Here is a 17,256-nt window from a genome sequence, read left to right on the forward strand (position 1 = left end):
TTAAATTCTGCTATGAAGCAGTTTGGGCATTTTCATTCCACTGATATATCTACAGTGGCATTTATGTCAGAGGAAAATGAAAGATTCCAGTGCTATTGTGCCATACAACTTCAATTGCAAATAGAGATTATTGCAGCTATTCTGTACTCAGGAAATGCATTTACAGTAAGGATATTCACCACAAATCTGTCTACCTGATACAAATTCTACAGTTTATCTGTCCACAACTAAGGTTATCAAGTCAATCCTGTTGGATCTCTAGAAACTTTGTACTTTGGATATAAGCAACAGGTTCAGCCAGAAGTTGTGCCATTTTCCTTCCCCGACTTTCTGATTTTCCAGCTCTCACTAGTGCATTTGATATGGAATAAATAAACCTTCAGAACAGCTTCAGCTGTTCTAGGATATACAATCTCCTGGGTAGGTAGTGGGAATGGCACTCTAAATCTGCCCAACTAAACACTGTGTTTCCAATTGTGTTTTACAATGCAAGTAACCAATCCTGAATTCAAACATCACAACACTAAAATGGATGAAATCATGCGAGAAACCTGAGCTAGCAGCTCAGGTTGATTCATGATGGATAGAGCTGGAGGCAAGACAATCTCAGCAATGGGTCATCAACTGTGCAATCTACTTCTGAATGCAATTTGTCAGAGCCTCTATCTTCTGACCTTCAGGTCACACTGCATGGGCCATTTATTCTCCCCGACATTTACTGGGAAATAGGAATAGAATTACTAACAGATTCCTCAAGGGAATACTTCAATTTGGAAGGTACGTTTTTAAGAAGTCAAGTTGAAAAAAAAGATGTATTACTTTGACAAAGGAAATAATTTGAAAATAAATGAAGATGTGCATCATTTAATTCAAATTGATTCAAAATGTTTATGTAAAAGTTGTGTGACTATGACTTTCTTATAAAAACTTAGTTTTGACCTCTAAAAATTCTTAATGATGGGCAATGGTATAATAGTCTATAAATAAATTATCTTATCATTATAGGAATACATTTTTTAAAACCTGGGGCCATGTGATTTTTCTGTTCAGACAGCCTTTTTATATAGTAGAGCTCAAAATCTGAGAGTAAAGAACGTTTCAGGCCTTCCTGTATTTCACACACTATTCACCTTAGAATCACTTTTCACCTTAGAATCACATTTAAGAATCTACTGAGAGGAATTCCTAAGAAGGTAATTCATATCAGTTTAGTTAACTAACTTCCAAGTGGTGAAATGATATGCGTGTAAACATCAATTTGTATTTATAAAGAATTACCATATGGACGTCTCAGGACGATGATATTAAATAGAGTTGAAATAATTATTATTGAAACCTAATTGCTTAACTGGCAATTATGGTTGAGTAGATAGATGAGAAGTTGAAGTTCAGGGACAGAAAGGTAAGGTAAGGACATTCAGAAGCCAAGGCACTACTGAAATAACAGCTTTTGCATCTGTTGAGCTCATACCAGGACTTATCAGAGGGCTTGGGGCTGTCAGGACTCTGGTAAAGGAGATAATTTTGAGCTATTGAGGCACAGAAGGGCAGAAGGACCCTTATAGTCTCTCCTTTGTGTTGTCCCTGGCTACTGGTGTACAACTGCCTCCTCTGTGGTAAAACCACACTAGCCTCTAACAATTAAAATAAGAAATTTCAGACTCTACATACTGCTTCTTTGCAGAAGGGATGGCTTTGGGCACTTAGGCAGTATAACTGCATGGCAGAGCTGCTAAAAGCATAACTTCTCTTATTCATCCTCTGTGCCAGCTCAAAGCCAATGAGGGAAAGGGTGATTGAGTTCAGCTTCCCTGGATTCAATTGCTGGGTGTTGTTCAGACTTGTAAACAGCAGTGCCTTGTACATTCCTGCAACACATACTGAAGTATTTCTAAGACTCACTGAAATTGATAGGAATTGGGTATTAAAGTCATTAAAATCTATGGTGTAAAGGCAGCATCGTCTATGCTAAATCCACATGTTTGCATATTACTAATGTTAATGGTAAGCAAAGCATAAAAACACCTTGGCATGAATACATTAGATGTTATAGCTGTAACTGGATCCTCAAGTCCAGATGTTTCACTTTTTTTAAATAGCACAAATGTTAAGTATAAACAGAAGTCCTAGTTTAGCTCCACTCCTGTAGGTTTGCAAAATGAATTGTTGCTGCCTGATTTCAAATGATTCAAATTATAGTACAGTGTAATGTACAAGTTTTTCATTTCTATGCATCAATTACCAAACAATGCACTGGGTCCATCACCTTCAGAATACAAGAAGTTTCTCTGTGCTGCCTAGGAGATGAACGTGCAGAAGTTGAAAGCAAACCCTAGTATAAGCTTTATAAAACAGTAATGGTAAGCAATGTGACACAGTCCTACAAATCAAATATCATGTGCTCATCTAGACATTGCTCCTGAAAACAGACAAATCTTGCCATACTGTTTGTGAAGCAGTGGGAATGGGAAGAGTAAAAGCACCTAGAGTTGCTCATCTGTTAGGAATTTCTGTAAATTTTACATCAACATTTTTTCAGCTTTCAGGATAGCATCTGTGACTGGTTTGATTCTCCCTCACATGCAGCTAGCTTTTCATTCTGAAATCTGATTTTAAATTCCCTCTACAGTCTGAAAAGTGCTCCAAAGAACAAAAGAAAGCTTCTCTTTTCTCAACACCGTATTTAACTTCCAGCCATAAATTCAAGTATTGAAAAAGTAAATGAATAAATCTGTCAAAATGAAAAGATACCATATGTAAGGTTAGTCTAATCCTAAGCCCCGGCATTTCCACACTGAACACATGCCTGAAGTATGATGTGCTGTGCCGTAATGAGTTCTTAAAGAAAAATAACAATAAGAATACTTTTAAGTATTGCAGGTATTCTTATTAAAGTATTATTTAAAACATGTTAGTGCCATCCATGCTCTAGGCAACAGAACTTCTCACATGAGTGGAGTTCTGTCACCTTTTTCTTGCGCTTTGGAAGGAAAAATGACATCTGAAGTTCCCTCAGACTGTGAAAAACGATGAAAAAAGAAAGAGAAAGAAAGAAAGAAAAAGATTGCTGAGTGCCTTCATTGGAACAAGAATAAAAATAAAGAAAAGGCTGACATGAAAGGCAGTGGAGGAAAAGATGACAAAGCCATACAGAAGTTCATCTCAAAGTAAGATTGATAGACAGGGCCTTGATTGCTTTTCCATGCTTGTATCCCTGTTGAAATCTAGTATGTACCTTCTCTTCCAGTACTGTGTGTCCATCACTCCCACATCCCCACAGCTCAACCTCATCCATCGTCTTCCACCCAGTGCTGTATTCAGCAGCAACTTTGGTCTAGACTTCTATAGGAGGTCTCCACAGCATTCCACATCCTACTTTCAGAACTGATCTCCTCAGTGTATACATTGCTGCTCAGTTTCAAGCCACACCAAAAGCTATTTTTACCTCTTCAAGACTTCCATTTTTTGTTAGAACATTTATTTCTACTAAAATTAAGATAAGATGGTGCCCACCAACTGGCCCCTGCTACCCTCGAGTAGAGCTTTCTGCCTCAGGCACAAATCATGCAAAATTTATCAATGATTTCCTAGGCAGAAAAAGGTAAGGCCAGAGTATATAAGAATCATTTGCTCAAAACATGCCAAGATCATCATCCTTTCCACGAGGAATCTCCTTGCTTCAGCAAGAGAACAGAAAAGTACTCAGGGACAACATGCTTATGCTTTACTCCTCTTATCGAACTGACAAGTATGAAAGCTTTGCTTTTGCTTCCCATGTGACCAACAAGAAAGTCTTTGATAGGGAAAGTTGTTCCTTTAACCAAGGAGCTCTTTTCCTTTTGGTAAAATTAGCTGATTCTTAAACCTGAGAGGTGAAAGGGCATTTTCAGTCTTGTCTTCAAAACTAGTGAGAGATGATAATGCGTGGTTTACTGTTCAATTAAATAACCAACTCCGCCACTCATTTCCACAAAGAAACCTACTAAGAAAGATACTCTTATCTACATAGAAACCATTCCTAGCAAGATACACGTATGCATTTTCAGTACTATTGCTGCAAAGCATTTGCCTCAACAGAAAGCTACTCTGTTTATTAATACTAGTCAAGCTTAATTTAATGCAGTTTCCACAGTTTATTTCATCTTTGAGGTTTTTAATACCAGCCAGGTATTTCCTCATTTAACTTAAAAATGCTTAGAAGTAACACGAAGAAACATCCACGTACCATAAAAAGGGCTTCATAGTTTTCAATCATCTTCTGTACAACAGCTATGATAGCAGTACTCTCCTCTGCTCGAGCTGAACTCTGAACTGTGAATTCTTTGTCTGTAGATTTCTGCTTGTGCAACAGGTTAGGGCCAAAGATAGTAGCCAGGTTAAGTGATGTCATTTTGTTCCCAGTAACCTGGAAAACAGAATAGAAATGAGGTGGGGGCTCCCAGGGTCTAATGTATCCACAAATCCACACACACAAGATATTTGACAGGTTATTCATCGAAACAAAAAATGAGTACTAGTCAAACATTTAACCATTTTCAGAAATGTTGGAACACTTTCTTTGGACATCTCTACTAGAAGCACTGTGGATTTCCTAGCTGGATTTTCAAATGGATTAGAGGAGAAAAAGGTGAAAGTGCTGTCTGTCCTTAATTTCCTGTCATCTCAGCAATGGCATACTTCATCTGAACTCAGGGAAACCTCCTCCTACTTCACTTCCTCACCATATCACTGTCTCTTCAGACCACATACTGCAAGCGGTTAGCTTCTTCCAGTAGCGCTCACGATATGAAGCAGACACAGTGAAGAAAAGCATGCTTTTGCAAGTTCAAACAGTCAAATGGTTTGGATACTTAAGGAGTATGCTCATTGTTTTTATTACTGTTCTCCTAGTTTTTGCTTGTTTCCTAGAACATGCTAAATATTTACTATTTTTAACATTTTTTTTTAAACTTTCTTTTGCATCTACAGATCTGTGCTTAATGAAGCAGTAGTAGCCTGACCTTGGAAGAAGCAGAAGGCTAGATACAATACAGAAACAATCTGAAATGCATGTCGTACAGGTTATTAAATCAAGATATTAATTGTCAAATTTGTGAGTAGCCTACTTTTTCCCCATTCTATTCTTTTAAGAGAGAAAAAGCAAGCATCATGTGCTTCCTCTCTGTCTCCACTCGACAGCTATTCTGGGAATGCAGAAGATGATGCCAGCAGTTTGACTATGTAAGAATGCAAGTGAATTTCACCATTTGAACCAGTACTTCTTGCAGGCTTTTTCTTTTTTTTAAAGAAAACCAATACGATAAGCAGTATTTTCTTCATTTCCTTTGGTTACATTTGATCTAATGAGTTTGAAAAAGGATGGAAAGACACACAGAAAGAGGAAGAAAAACAGCATTTCATGTATTGAGTGGTACAGAATGAATCCTTTAAAGGCAGTTAGGTGGTATTTTTTTGGTAGTGGGCCGACACTGAATGCTCCACTTAAATTTACAACTATAGACTGACTACACTTGTCTGGTTTTCTTGTTTTTTTGTTTGTAATTTTTAATTTTATTTCTTTTTTATTCAGAGCTCAACAGGTAGCACAGAGCTGGTAGTAAAAAAGATTTTCCTTTTATTGTCAGGACCACTATTTAATCTCAGAAAGATATCTGCAATAAACAGATGCATGTGCAGCCAAACTGAACATGTTGACTCTTCATTTTTAGACATTCACCCCAACGTAACAACAGTTAAACACTCCTTTAACTGCATACCACAGTGCACGCAGCTGTTTTTAGGTGACCTAGTTTCTAACCAGTGTCAGAGTACTGAGCCACCAAGGATGTGCAGGCATGTGGTACTCTGAGAGAGCCAAGGGCAGCCCCTGACTGTGCCCCCATCTGCATGTGCAGGCTGTTTGTACAATGTGTCTTTTCTTAAGGGCAGCTTCAGGGCATCCCTTAAAAAATGGTGTAAACATTTCCAATGAAATTAGCTGGATGAGTCACTTTAATAAAGTTAGTCATCTATCTCCATATTTGTGAGAGAAGGGATTTTGAAAGAAATCATAAAGTGTGCCAAAGCTTGCCTGTATTCATTCCAATGATAGCAGTCTATAAAACACTTTATTTTGCCCTGTATGCTTTTATTCACTTAAGTATTAATGAATAGCTGAAGCAACTGTGAACAGAATGCTGAATATCTGTAAAATATATCAAATTGCACATAATATTCCTGATGCTTACACCACTGTCAATATGGCTTACCTAAATCTGCCTTGCCAAAATACATATAGCAGAGCTGATGTACTCTTAAAGAAAATGAAAATGCCTTTACTATAAGTGTTTTAATAAACCTCCTCTTTTAAGCAGCATCAGCCTCTAGCCTTGTATTAACATCCTCTTGGGGATGTTCCCAAACCAACAGACAACATTTTGCTGGACAGGATGCCTCAGCTGGCTAATATACACAATGTTTTTAAGCACAGTAAAATTGTTACAGGCTGCTCATTTTAAGTGCCTTCCATTATAGTGGTGCAGTTGTCTATCAACATACTGCTGAGGGTAGAAATAATAACATTTGAAAGGCTCATGCAGTGCATTTGAAATTAGGACTTATCACACAGTTTTAGAATCATTAAGGTTGTAAAAGACCAGTAAGATCATCTAGTCCAACCATCAGACTTCAGGTAGAAATTCAACTATCAAACTTTAGGCAGACTTCAGGCAGAAATTCAGCATAACACAGCTTCATAGTGCCTATTCTGAAATACCAGCCAACTCCAAAAAGTGTTTAAAGAAGTGAGCAGGAGTTTCAGCAGTCTCAGAAGTAGCCTCAGAAGTAATCTCTGCTGTAGTTCAGAAGGCTGAGAAATCCTTTCCACAGAAAAACAGGTACAGTTTTGTAAAGCAGCGACAGGTTGTATCCGACTCATTCAAAGATAACACAGTTGCCACCTTCTGCAGAGAAGCACAGTAGTTCCAATGTTTTCCTGCTAGAAAATGGGAAGGCTGGATTCTCACATCTTTCCTAGAGTGACTGGCTCAGATGCATATGTGTCAATGCTCAGAAGTACTACAATGGCTATTAGGAAAAAATTCTTCCCCAGAAGAGTGGTGAGGAAACAGCACAGACTGCTCAGGTAGAATCAGAGCCCTTGAAAGTGTTCAAAAAAGAAGTGTAGATGTGACACTGAAGGACGTGGTTTGTGGGCGTGGTGTGATGGATTAGCAGTTGGACTTGCTGATTTTAGAGGTCTTTTCCAATCTTAATTGTTCTGTTCCATGATTCTAAGTACCTCTAGGTGACACAGCTACATGTATTATCTCTGGGTATGAGTTCACTCCACTCTCTCCTCTGACTGCAACAGTAAGTAGGCCAGAAGGAAAACACGGATCCTAATTTCAGATAGTGATTAGGTTTACTAGACAGAAGGGCACATCCAGAGTTCCTCTCTTTTATTTTTTATTCTTCACTATCTAACGCACATAAGGAGTCAAAGGGAAACAAGAAATGAACTATGTCCAAATATTATATATGAAAGCAACGTCAGAGAATGAAGAGAATAAAAAAGCATGCTCCTGAACGCCTGACACTTTCCCATAGGGGGTAGCCCTCCTATAGCCCTAAGAACATAGTATACAGCTGAATGGCAAATGAGTGGGCAAGAATAAGAAATCTCCCTCATCTTTCAGGAATATGCCACCACTATGATTATTTCACAGCCCTAAAGATCTCTTTCCAGTCCATTAATTAAACAAAGTCAAAGGGCAGAAGTGCACAAGAGTACCTACCTCTTGGCCATCTTTGTCTGTGGTGTCTTCTGCGTGGCCAGCCACGGTGGAGAGGAACTGCAGCAGTCGGTGTAGGGTATCGCAGTTACAGGGAGGTAGGAGATAAATGAGAAGCTGTAAGGTGCTTAGCTGTTCATCTGGCTCTAATACTAAGAGGGGAAAAAATACATTCTAAGAAAAGCACTCCAACTAACCTAAAATCAGAACAAACATACTATCCCCAGCCCAAAGCAATACTTGAGAATAACTTTGTTCAGTGGTAATTTTCCTTGTATACATCAGAAGAAAAAAACTTGAAGGAAATATCAAAGCATAACAAATACTGTTATTATATTTTTGCTTCAATTGGTCAACATTTTGCTCACAGGTTCATAGGCTCTTCTCTCTGCCTGTAAGAGAGAAAATCCCTGTTGCATACTCCACTGTTGTCACCAGACACAAAACTTCTGTTTAATTTTCTACTTACTACTTTCATTTAGATACAGCTACAGGTTTACAGAGCACTTTGGAAGCATTCCAGTAAACTTTATGTTTTAAGCATTTTAAATGAGTTACTTACAGTTTCACTTCTTACAGAGGGAATATGAAACTAGAAAAGCAACCAGAAGTGTCAAGGGCATTCTACTGTTTATGTAGTCACTTCAACCACCACATGACTTTAACCATCTAAAATGGTAGCTAGTGACAAATGTGGGATCCCAGACATGAAGGCTTCAGCAAGAAACTGAAGAACACATACCAGGCAGTAGCCTGAGCTTGAAGGGTCCAACTTTACTTTTTCCCAGACTGCACCCAGGTCTTATACTGGTCTCAGTACACTGGGACTGTTTTAACACAATGACTCTGGGGACCAGTAACTACCAAGAAAACTGAACTTTTGATGCTACGTTTTGAAGTCAGATTGAAATTTTGGTCAGAGAATGGCTACACAAACTAAACACTGACAATGCTATCAGGATTCAGATGGTAGACTGTCAACTGCTTCTGCTGAACCAGTAACAGGATCAGGATTTAACAGATAACACAAATTCATCCCATGTATCAATGTAAAAGTGAAATCTCTGTTTTAGTTCTCAGGACTAATCTTACATAGTATGAAAACCAAAGAAAGACTTCTGCAAATTATTCTACACAAATATTGTACACAAATATGAGCTAATCAAGGCTAGAGTACTGAATGCACAGAAAAGAGAATATTCAGTTTGTAGAAATTACAGAATTCAAACAAGCTTTTGAAAATCAGTAAATCAAGATGCTGCAAAACTCACAGAGGGTGTTGATGAAAGGTGTATAAAGTTCTCTGGTGAGAAGCGGGTCAGGCATGTCACGCAGAAATTCCTTTAACAAAGCAGCAACATCATGAATGCTATGCTCTTCATCTAACACAACATCTATGCCCCGGTCAAACTCTTCACGCAACTGGAAAAGACCATGACATAAAATCTCAGTCACTTATCATTGTCCCAACTAGTATTTTCCAACAGATAAAGATCTTTGAAGAAGTAACTTAATACATTTTCACTTTCCAGACTTCAGTTCACGTCTAATTGCTGTTTAGTCCATAATACATGACTTCAAGTTCGTACCAGAATGTAATAAAATTCTTTCCAACTAATTTATGGCACTCTTCAATGAAAAAGCATGCTAAGTAAATGTAGAAGTGCAAGACTAATATTAAAGGCAGAAACCACGGTGAATAATGAAAACTGGAAGAAAGGCATTTTACCTCATTGTGTTATCCTTTGATTTTTGGAAAGACTGAAACTGCATTTCATAACATGTATGTTTTTGTACCAAAACACTGATAATAATAACAAAGCAACATTAAAGGCTACCAAACTCACATTTCTCTTGCAGATTAAGATTACATGTATTTAAGCCTTAGAATTCAACAGACATGTTCATTAAGACTTCTTGGCACTAGTCCCCACACATCTTGTTCCACTTTCCTAATGTAGTTATAACTCATTAAGTGATCTTTATTAGGAAATTAACAAACGCCAAACTAACACCATTTTGAGGTATTGCTAATTTTTCCACTACAGTTCTCAAACAGTTTTTGTATAAGTCAAAGGTATCAAATGTTTCAGAGGCAGAAGAAATTGTTCTTCTCAACCAATATGCCTTTTGAGAAGATAGCAGCCTGACTTTCTGAAGAGACTTCCAAAACTAATAGCAGAATACTTCCTTCAGGTTGAGTGCTCTGTCTTTACTCTTTTCTTCAATGTGAAAATAGCCAAGATGTTCTAAACCCATTTCCTAGGAAAATGTCTTATCTTTGCTAATACTATGAGGTACCATGGTTTTATATGATTTTTTTTCAGGGAATAATAATAAATCTTACTAAACATGAGGAAGTTACAAGCAAACTATGTGTCTGAAAACCTGTTGCAAATCTTTATTACAGACAAATCTATCCCGAGTGCGCATAGAGGATGAAAAATCTCATATTTTCTGCTTAAATTGTGCTTTCATAAACGACTTTAAAGGCATTCCGGCATTCTATAGAAACTAGAGCCTCCTGTCTGACTTATTAATATTACTAAATTCACTCATAACTAATAATGAATGATATTGGTATGAAGACAAGAATTTGTTATTTATCTAATATTATGATTTCCCCCATTGATTTGCATTGACCAATTTTCCAGGGCTGACTTGGGGATTTCATCCCTTCCTAACATCCACTCTTCTGACTGATGGTATATGTGCATCATCACTATGGAACACCATCATTTACTTCCATACAGATTATTGACTCCACAGTTACTGCCCAAATGCAAGCTAAGGAAATAGATCAGCACAGCATCAAGAACATGGAAGATTCTTGATCAAGAATCAAGAACATTTCTCAAATAGCTGTCTGAAATATGAACTGCTAGAATATCCCTGAATATAATTCTTCTGATGTGTTATCCTTGGAGGCCTACATAGATCGTGCTAATCAGCACAATATCAGATGACCATTAGTGGAACATGGGCACATTTCAGGCCAAGGTATCTCAACTGTTAAGAAGTTGATAATTTCCAAGTTTAAAGTTTGGGTCTCTCAGACTCCCCTCACACTGAGGGCATTTGCGCTGGTAGAGGGATGTGAGAACAGAGCTCCAGCCAAGCCACTCTTCAGCCCTGGAGTTTGGAAGTAGCTTCAACAGCACAGCTACCTTCAAGGCACCGAGAGGGCTGCCCTCTCTAAGCTTAGCAGTGATGCTCTGCTCATGCAACTGCATTCTTTCTGAGTACAAACTAGTACCTAGAATCCAGGTGTACCCAACCCAGCACTTTCAGTCAATGCCAGCTCAGGAGACTTAGTTCTGCACCCCAATGAATATGTAAAAAGCTGTAAAGTGGTTTGTAATGCATACTCTTGTTCTTGATTTTCTCTTCCTGCTCACCTGTATCACATGCACTTATTTATGTATTTATTGCAAAAGTTGAAATAGGACTTCTAACGGGAGAAGAGAGACAAAACTACACCTACTTTCTGTACAAAAACTAAAGAGCAGCTGCAAAAGCACACCAAAATCTGAGTACTGGGTTTGGCTTTCCATGGTTAAGAAAATGAATGGAATTTTAATTGAATCCAGACTTTCCCATGTGTTCATGTTGACAGCATTTATTATTTTAACTGCAGGGCCAATGTGATGCTTCCATGTTGCTTAATAAAATAAATTAGTTCACCTAATTCAATGAATTAGTCAATGTAATATAATACATAAATACCCAAATCTCTCAGTTTCTTCAGCTTTTAAAACAGATAAAAAAAAACTGGGGAAAGTGATGGTTGAAGTAAGGCTTAGGATACAAGCAAATGATACAAGCTCTCTGCTTTTTTCCCAGAGGTATGACGCAAGTATACTCATCTTTGAACAATAATAAATGTTTTGATGTTGATGCTTGTAACGCAATTGACAGGCAACTCACTTCTCAATACTTTCAGTAGTTCAGGGTTGATCTAATAACTGTCTCTGCAGACCACGAGTGTTTTCAGCTTTATGGTACATTAGCTACACAGCAATATTAACTGATAGTGAGTAAACTACAAATCAGTAGGTTATACTGTCCTGCCATTCAGATTCAAGTTAGATTAGCTATTCATGGTAACTTTCCTAAGAGCCAACAATTATGTTGTGTATTTTTGGGAAACAGTACTATTATTCCTGAAATCAGCATTGCCAAGATTTCTTTTGCTCCGCTCTATTTTGACATTTTGGTCTTAAAAATTTCTAGCAGGAGTATTCTACTGTTACTTTTTATTATCTCCCTAAGCATCATACAACCATTAAGCACTATTCTCTACTGCTCTAATTCAACAAGTATTCCCAGCTTCTTGGAATAACAATGCAATAGCTGAGGAAAAACTCACTTCTGACCTTGGCCCTGGAATCTAGCTATATACAACTTCTGCTTTTTCAACATTTGTCTGAGATTAGGAATTGGATAGGTCTGCTCTGACCTTGAAGTTGAACAAGGTGATGTTTGTGAGCAGCAATTTGAGTGTCTATCTCACTCCAGCTTCTCACAGGGTCAAAGACATTGCTCTGTACTTCCATATTTCCTCACAGTGTAATTTTTCCAAAAAAGATTTACAGTTTAGGTTTACTTTGGGAGCTTCTGCTCTGTTGAGATGAACAAACAGCCAAGATTTCTATTTCCTTACAGTGAAATCTTTGGAAAATGTCATCACAGTAGGCTATTTTAATCTCCAACTCTTTGCTACTTCTGCAGAGCAAAATATACAGTGACTATCAATGAAGTGAGATCCTTGCAAAAATTTCACCAAATGTAAAAGATGGCTGAAAATGGCCTGTTATGAGCTAACAAAAACATACTAAGGTCAATGACATAGAAAGCCTGAATTTCTCCAGGTGAGGGACAAGGAAGAAATCAGTGCCATACCTCATGAGTAAAAAGCAAATCCATATCCACTCACCTGTCTTACTCTCTTTTTTGAACTTCCAACTCTGAATATTCCCACTGTCTGGAGACCTGCAAATATAGCACATCAGACAACTGTTTTATTGTATAATTTTCTATTTAAAATCACATTGAATCAAGGCAATCTGGGCTATCCATATGCTTTAAAGAGTGAAAAAAAATTTAAAAAACCCCACAAAAATACATCAAAAGCAATGTATTTCTCTATAGGGTTGTACTTACTACTCTGAGACAAAATCCAGCTGTCTTGGAATAAGCAGACAATCCATGTAGCTCTCATGGATCTCACTCACATCACCTAACCCACAAAATGGTATCTCTGTGACATGATGCCATCTTGGTAGTGCCACTACTAATCTGTGAGGGACAGAGGCCTGCAGACAGTGAGGCACTGCTCAGCATTTGGAGTGGCCCTTTCAAGAATGACAGTGAAGGAAATGGTCAACACAATAATAATTGGACACTGATCTGTGGCTTTGAATACAGGAAGCAGCTGGTGTTTGCGCTGACCCAAAGGCTGTATAGTTCCTAGCAGTGCAAAGGTGAGAGTTTCCTTCAAAGAAACTTAAATAGGGCACTCAGGCAGATGATGAATGGAAAGGACTACTTGTGGTAGGAACTATTTTACAGAAGGAAAATAATAAACAAATATTGTACTTCAGGCAATGTAGAAGGTTTGCCTATTGCATCCTTCAAACTTTAAGCTTTGGAATGACTGCTGTCTGTTATTCCATGAGAAATCAGTTCCTATGTTCTTCTAGTCTTGTACACAGGTACTGGCACAATATCAAACCAACTATAACATGTGGTTGACGAATGGACATATACTGTCAAGAAACAGAATCTAAAATACTTGAGAATAAGTGTCACCTTAGAGGTGCCACAGTCTTTAGCAACGAGAATGTGAGCGAAAATCCGACAGGCTTGAACATCTGTGAATATACATCATTTCATACATGAGTTTCAAAAAGGATGAAATTGTCTAAGAGCTTTTAAAAATTTATGGTCTAATAAAAGCTACTCTGAAGCATTAATCTTCTCTACTGATATACAAGAAATGATAAATAGCGTTGTAAAACAAATGCTTTCCCCCTTAGAACAGCCATGAGGTCACAGTGCTTGCTGGAGATGTCTAAGTCCTCAGCATGTGGAGCTGCAGATTCTCATCAGAGAAATCCAGCTCAGATTTTATTTTTTAGCTTTTAGTCTCAACGTGACAACTCTTTTCAAATATTCTTCAGTCTTTGGATAGCAGAAAATTGAACTGATTGAATTGACAGAATAACACAAAAGTAATTTAGTAGTTTAAGAACACTAGCAAGGAATCAACTGAGACAGAGATACTTGCTCTGGACAAAAACTGAAAGCTGTTTACCAGTTCCCCCACAAAAATGACATATTTGTTTTACGCTAAGGGTCTGCATGAAGCTTCAAACCTTTACAACTCTTTGGGACCTGATCCCAGGGGCAACAGGGATCTAAAAAACATAAACTTATTTTCTTTCTTTAATAATCAATTAAAACTGTCATAAAAGACCAATCTATACAGTCACATATATTCAGAATATAAAACGTGATCCATCACATAGTTCAGAATTATGTCTCTAGAGGACTGCTGCCAGGATTGCTGTCCTCGGTTTTTACCCCAAATCAATGAAATAACAATTGAGTCTGTCTTCTGAATTCTTTATTTTCTCAAAGTCAACGAGTCTTGATGTCTGTTGTATAATACTTTTGTGGGCTGTAGATTAAGTTGAAAATTGAAGAACATCAATATTTGTCCCAAACTATCTCAACTATCAGATGATTGTGTTGCATGACACTATATTGAGCTCTTAGAAAATGTACACAGAGACACTGTAAGTTTTGTTTAAAAGGAAATTTTAATAAAAATATTTTAGTAAAAAGTGTTGTGTAGAAAACAGTCTTTGTTATTACAGTGTGTTAAGCTGATTAAGCACTTGACTGCTAGGATACACTGCTTGAAGTCTCTTTGTACTGCCTCAGACACATTTATGTTCAGACTCTTACTTAAACGATGGAAGTCATTCATCTTAAACTTAATCATCCCCACATTTGTTAGCCATGATGTCTAGTCTCTGAAAAAGGCTAACAAAGACTTGCTTTCATTGTTTTCTTTTATATATTTGTAAGCCACATGGGTATTACAAAAGCTTAGCATTGTTGTTTAAATTGCAGTCCCTCATCTGCAAAGCCTTTAATTCAGAGACTGTAAATGACTTCTTTCTGGTCAAATTAAGCATCAGATGCAGCATTTGATGCTACATTCATCATTCCTTAATGGTTTGTTGTTCATCTGGTCATGTGATAGATCTGTCAAGTTCAATTCTTTTAAAAAATTCTTTACAGAGCAAAGATACATTGGGAGAGATGCTGAACAGATATCTTGATTTGCTATTGTTTCTGCATTACAGAAAGTTGGTGGGATGTCTGTGTCAGAATGATCATGAAGCCTTAAGAAGAATATTGGCACAGTTTAATAATTCCCTTCAGAGAGAGCAGGTCTGAGCCTGACACTGGTCAACAGGATTCAAGTCAGGGACAAATAGGCAGCCTGAAAGTCATGTAGTGAACATGAAGAAGCTTCTTCAAGCTTAATATAATTTGACATGGGATATTTTTTGTTCCTCTGAACCTCTATTTTCCAGTGTCGTTTCTAGCTACGTCTGGTACTGTAGCATAAGTTGTTCATTTAGCCTTTATGTCCAAAGATCCACTGGTTGCTAAGAATTACTAGTTGGCTTTCAAGCTTTCATTCTCATGCTGTGAGTAAACCTGTAGTGTGTAAAAAGTCATTCTTGAAGAGCTGAGCACTCCAGCACTGAATGAATGATCTCCAAGAAAGTGCTCTTCCTCCATGCTGAATGAGCCAGTTTGCAAGCTTGTAGTGTAGATCTTCAGTTTGGGAGGAAATCATCTCCAAAGAAATTATTTGTGAGACAGGATCTTTAGCAAGAGGGAGAATTGGTGTGGTACTGTCTAGCTTTTAAAGATGTGCTTGCAATTTTATGTATACACTTGATTCTATGATTCTTAAAATATTTATTTATACTTCAGTAAAAATATATCTGTCACACCTGGCAAAATGAAATATTCTTACCATGTTTTTCCAAGTGCTGACAGCAACTGTCTACAAGCCGGGGAACCTGCCTGTAAATAGGGTTCAGGCTTAGCTTCTTATCTCTTGCCTTTTCTTTCTTGCTCTGGGCTTCTGCTGGCAAAGAGAGCTGGAGAGCTTCTAACAACCGTGATTGATTGTCATCAAGATCAGTAATAGAGTCCACAGACATTGCACCCTGTAAAATACACATACATAAACATTCAGTATGGCTGTAGAAATCTAATGACCACAGTATCTCATCTAACAATTTTTTTCCTACCTTCGTTTAAAAAAAAAAAAAAAACTTACACAAAATACAATTTGCTCTATCACTTTTATGAATTGGTCAAGACATAATAATAGAGTAATGGATCGAAAAATCTGGGCAGTATCAATGCCATTGTTACTATATCACAAGAAATAAAATGCTTTACATTTATTTGATAGCTTCTATAGTTATAAAAGCCTGGATATTCTTCAGGACAAGGATGAGTCAGAATTTGTGCATGCAAGTCAGCAGTACAATAATTGCATGAGGATATATGCACATTTTTACACCTGATTCTCTACTTCTTCCACACTTTAAACTATTGTACCAGTGAAAATTATACAAATAGATATACAGCTCTACAGTGTGTAGAGCTGACTAATTAGACAAATACGTATGATTGCAGAGATTGAAATAAACCCATGTTATTACAGAACAAAGACACACAAGAGAATACAGAGGTGATTTTTTTTTTCTTTGGGTAATTTCACTTTACGTATCTTAAAATCATTAAAATTCCAAAGAATGCTTTGAACATTATGTTTGGATTACAGGGAGGCACAAAGGTTCAAGCAGTCAGCAAAGGACAAAGAAGCACAAACAACAGGAGATTTATGGCCTTTTTCAATATTCACATTTGAAAATGAAGATTCGTTTTTTTTTTCAAACTGCAACTTGACTGTTACTTCAGAACTATCATTTATCTCATAGCTGGTCTGCTATTATTAAACTTAATAAAGCAAAAAGTATTTTAGGGGACATCTAGACTTATAAATAACAAAAATAATAACTAAAAAGAAAAAAAAAACACCTACCATTAAAACTTTCTATTGTACATTATTTTCTTACCGTCTAATGCAAATAATACAGTTTACCATAACTTAAAATGTACTGTACAGGTATCTAGATGAAGAAAATGCAGAACTTCCATCCTAAACTTTGCAGAGATCTGATTTCTTCAAGGCAAGCTTTTCTGCTGACATGTATTTCATAGACAGACAGCAAGATCTCTGTCTGTTTAATGGAAACTGTTCAATTGCTACAGAATTAGCAAGCTCTAGAAGCATTGTCTTCCTTCAAGATAGAAAACTTAGCTTTCTAAAAATTTTCACCTTGAAGGTAAGGCAAAGAAATTCCACTGAGATTTCAAATGA

General features: G+C 37.2%; 1 protein-coding gene across 3 annotated transcripts in view; it reads right to left on the bottom strand.

Moving 5' to 3' along the window:
• Positions 1-17,256, bottom strand: part of ARHGAP6 (Rho GTPase activating protein 6) — a 287,722-nt gene that overhangs the window by 11,320 nt on the left and 259,146 nt on the right. For all 3 annotated transcript variants that reach the window (XM_065741365.1, XM_065741366.1, XM_065741367.1), the window contains exons 5-9: positions 15,835-16,030; positions 12,709-12,764; positions 9,044-9,194; positions 7,776-7,924; positions 4,226-4,405 (exon numbers count right to left, since the gene is read on the bottom strand). In XM_065741365.1, the coding sequence (XP_065597437.1) occupies positions 4,226-4,405; positions 7,776-7,924; positions 9,044-9,194; positions 12,709-12,764; positions 15,835-16,030 (732 nt within the window). The remainder of the gene's footprint in view (positions 1-4,225; positions 4,406-7,775; positions 7,925-9,043; positions 9,195-12,708; positions 12,765-15,834; positions 16,031-17,256) is intronic.

Source organism: Cyrtonyx montezumae, unplaced genomic scaffold (assembly GCF_038088225.1).
Source record: "Cyrtonyx montezumae isolate F1298 unplaced genomic scaffold, pur_monq_1.0 scaffold_3, whole genome shotgun sequence".
Lineage (NCBI taxonomy): Eukaryota > Metazoa > Chordata > Aves > Galliformes > Odontophoridae > Cyrtonyx > Cyrtonyx montezumae.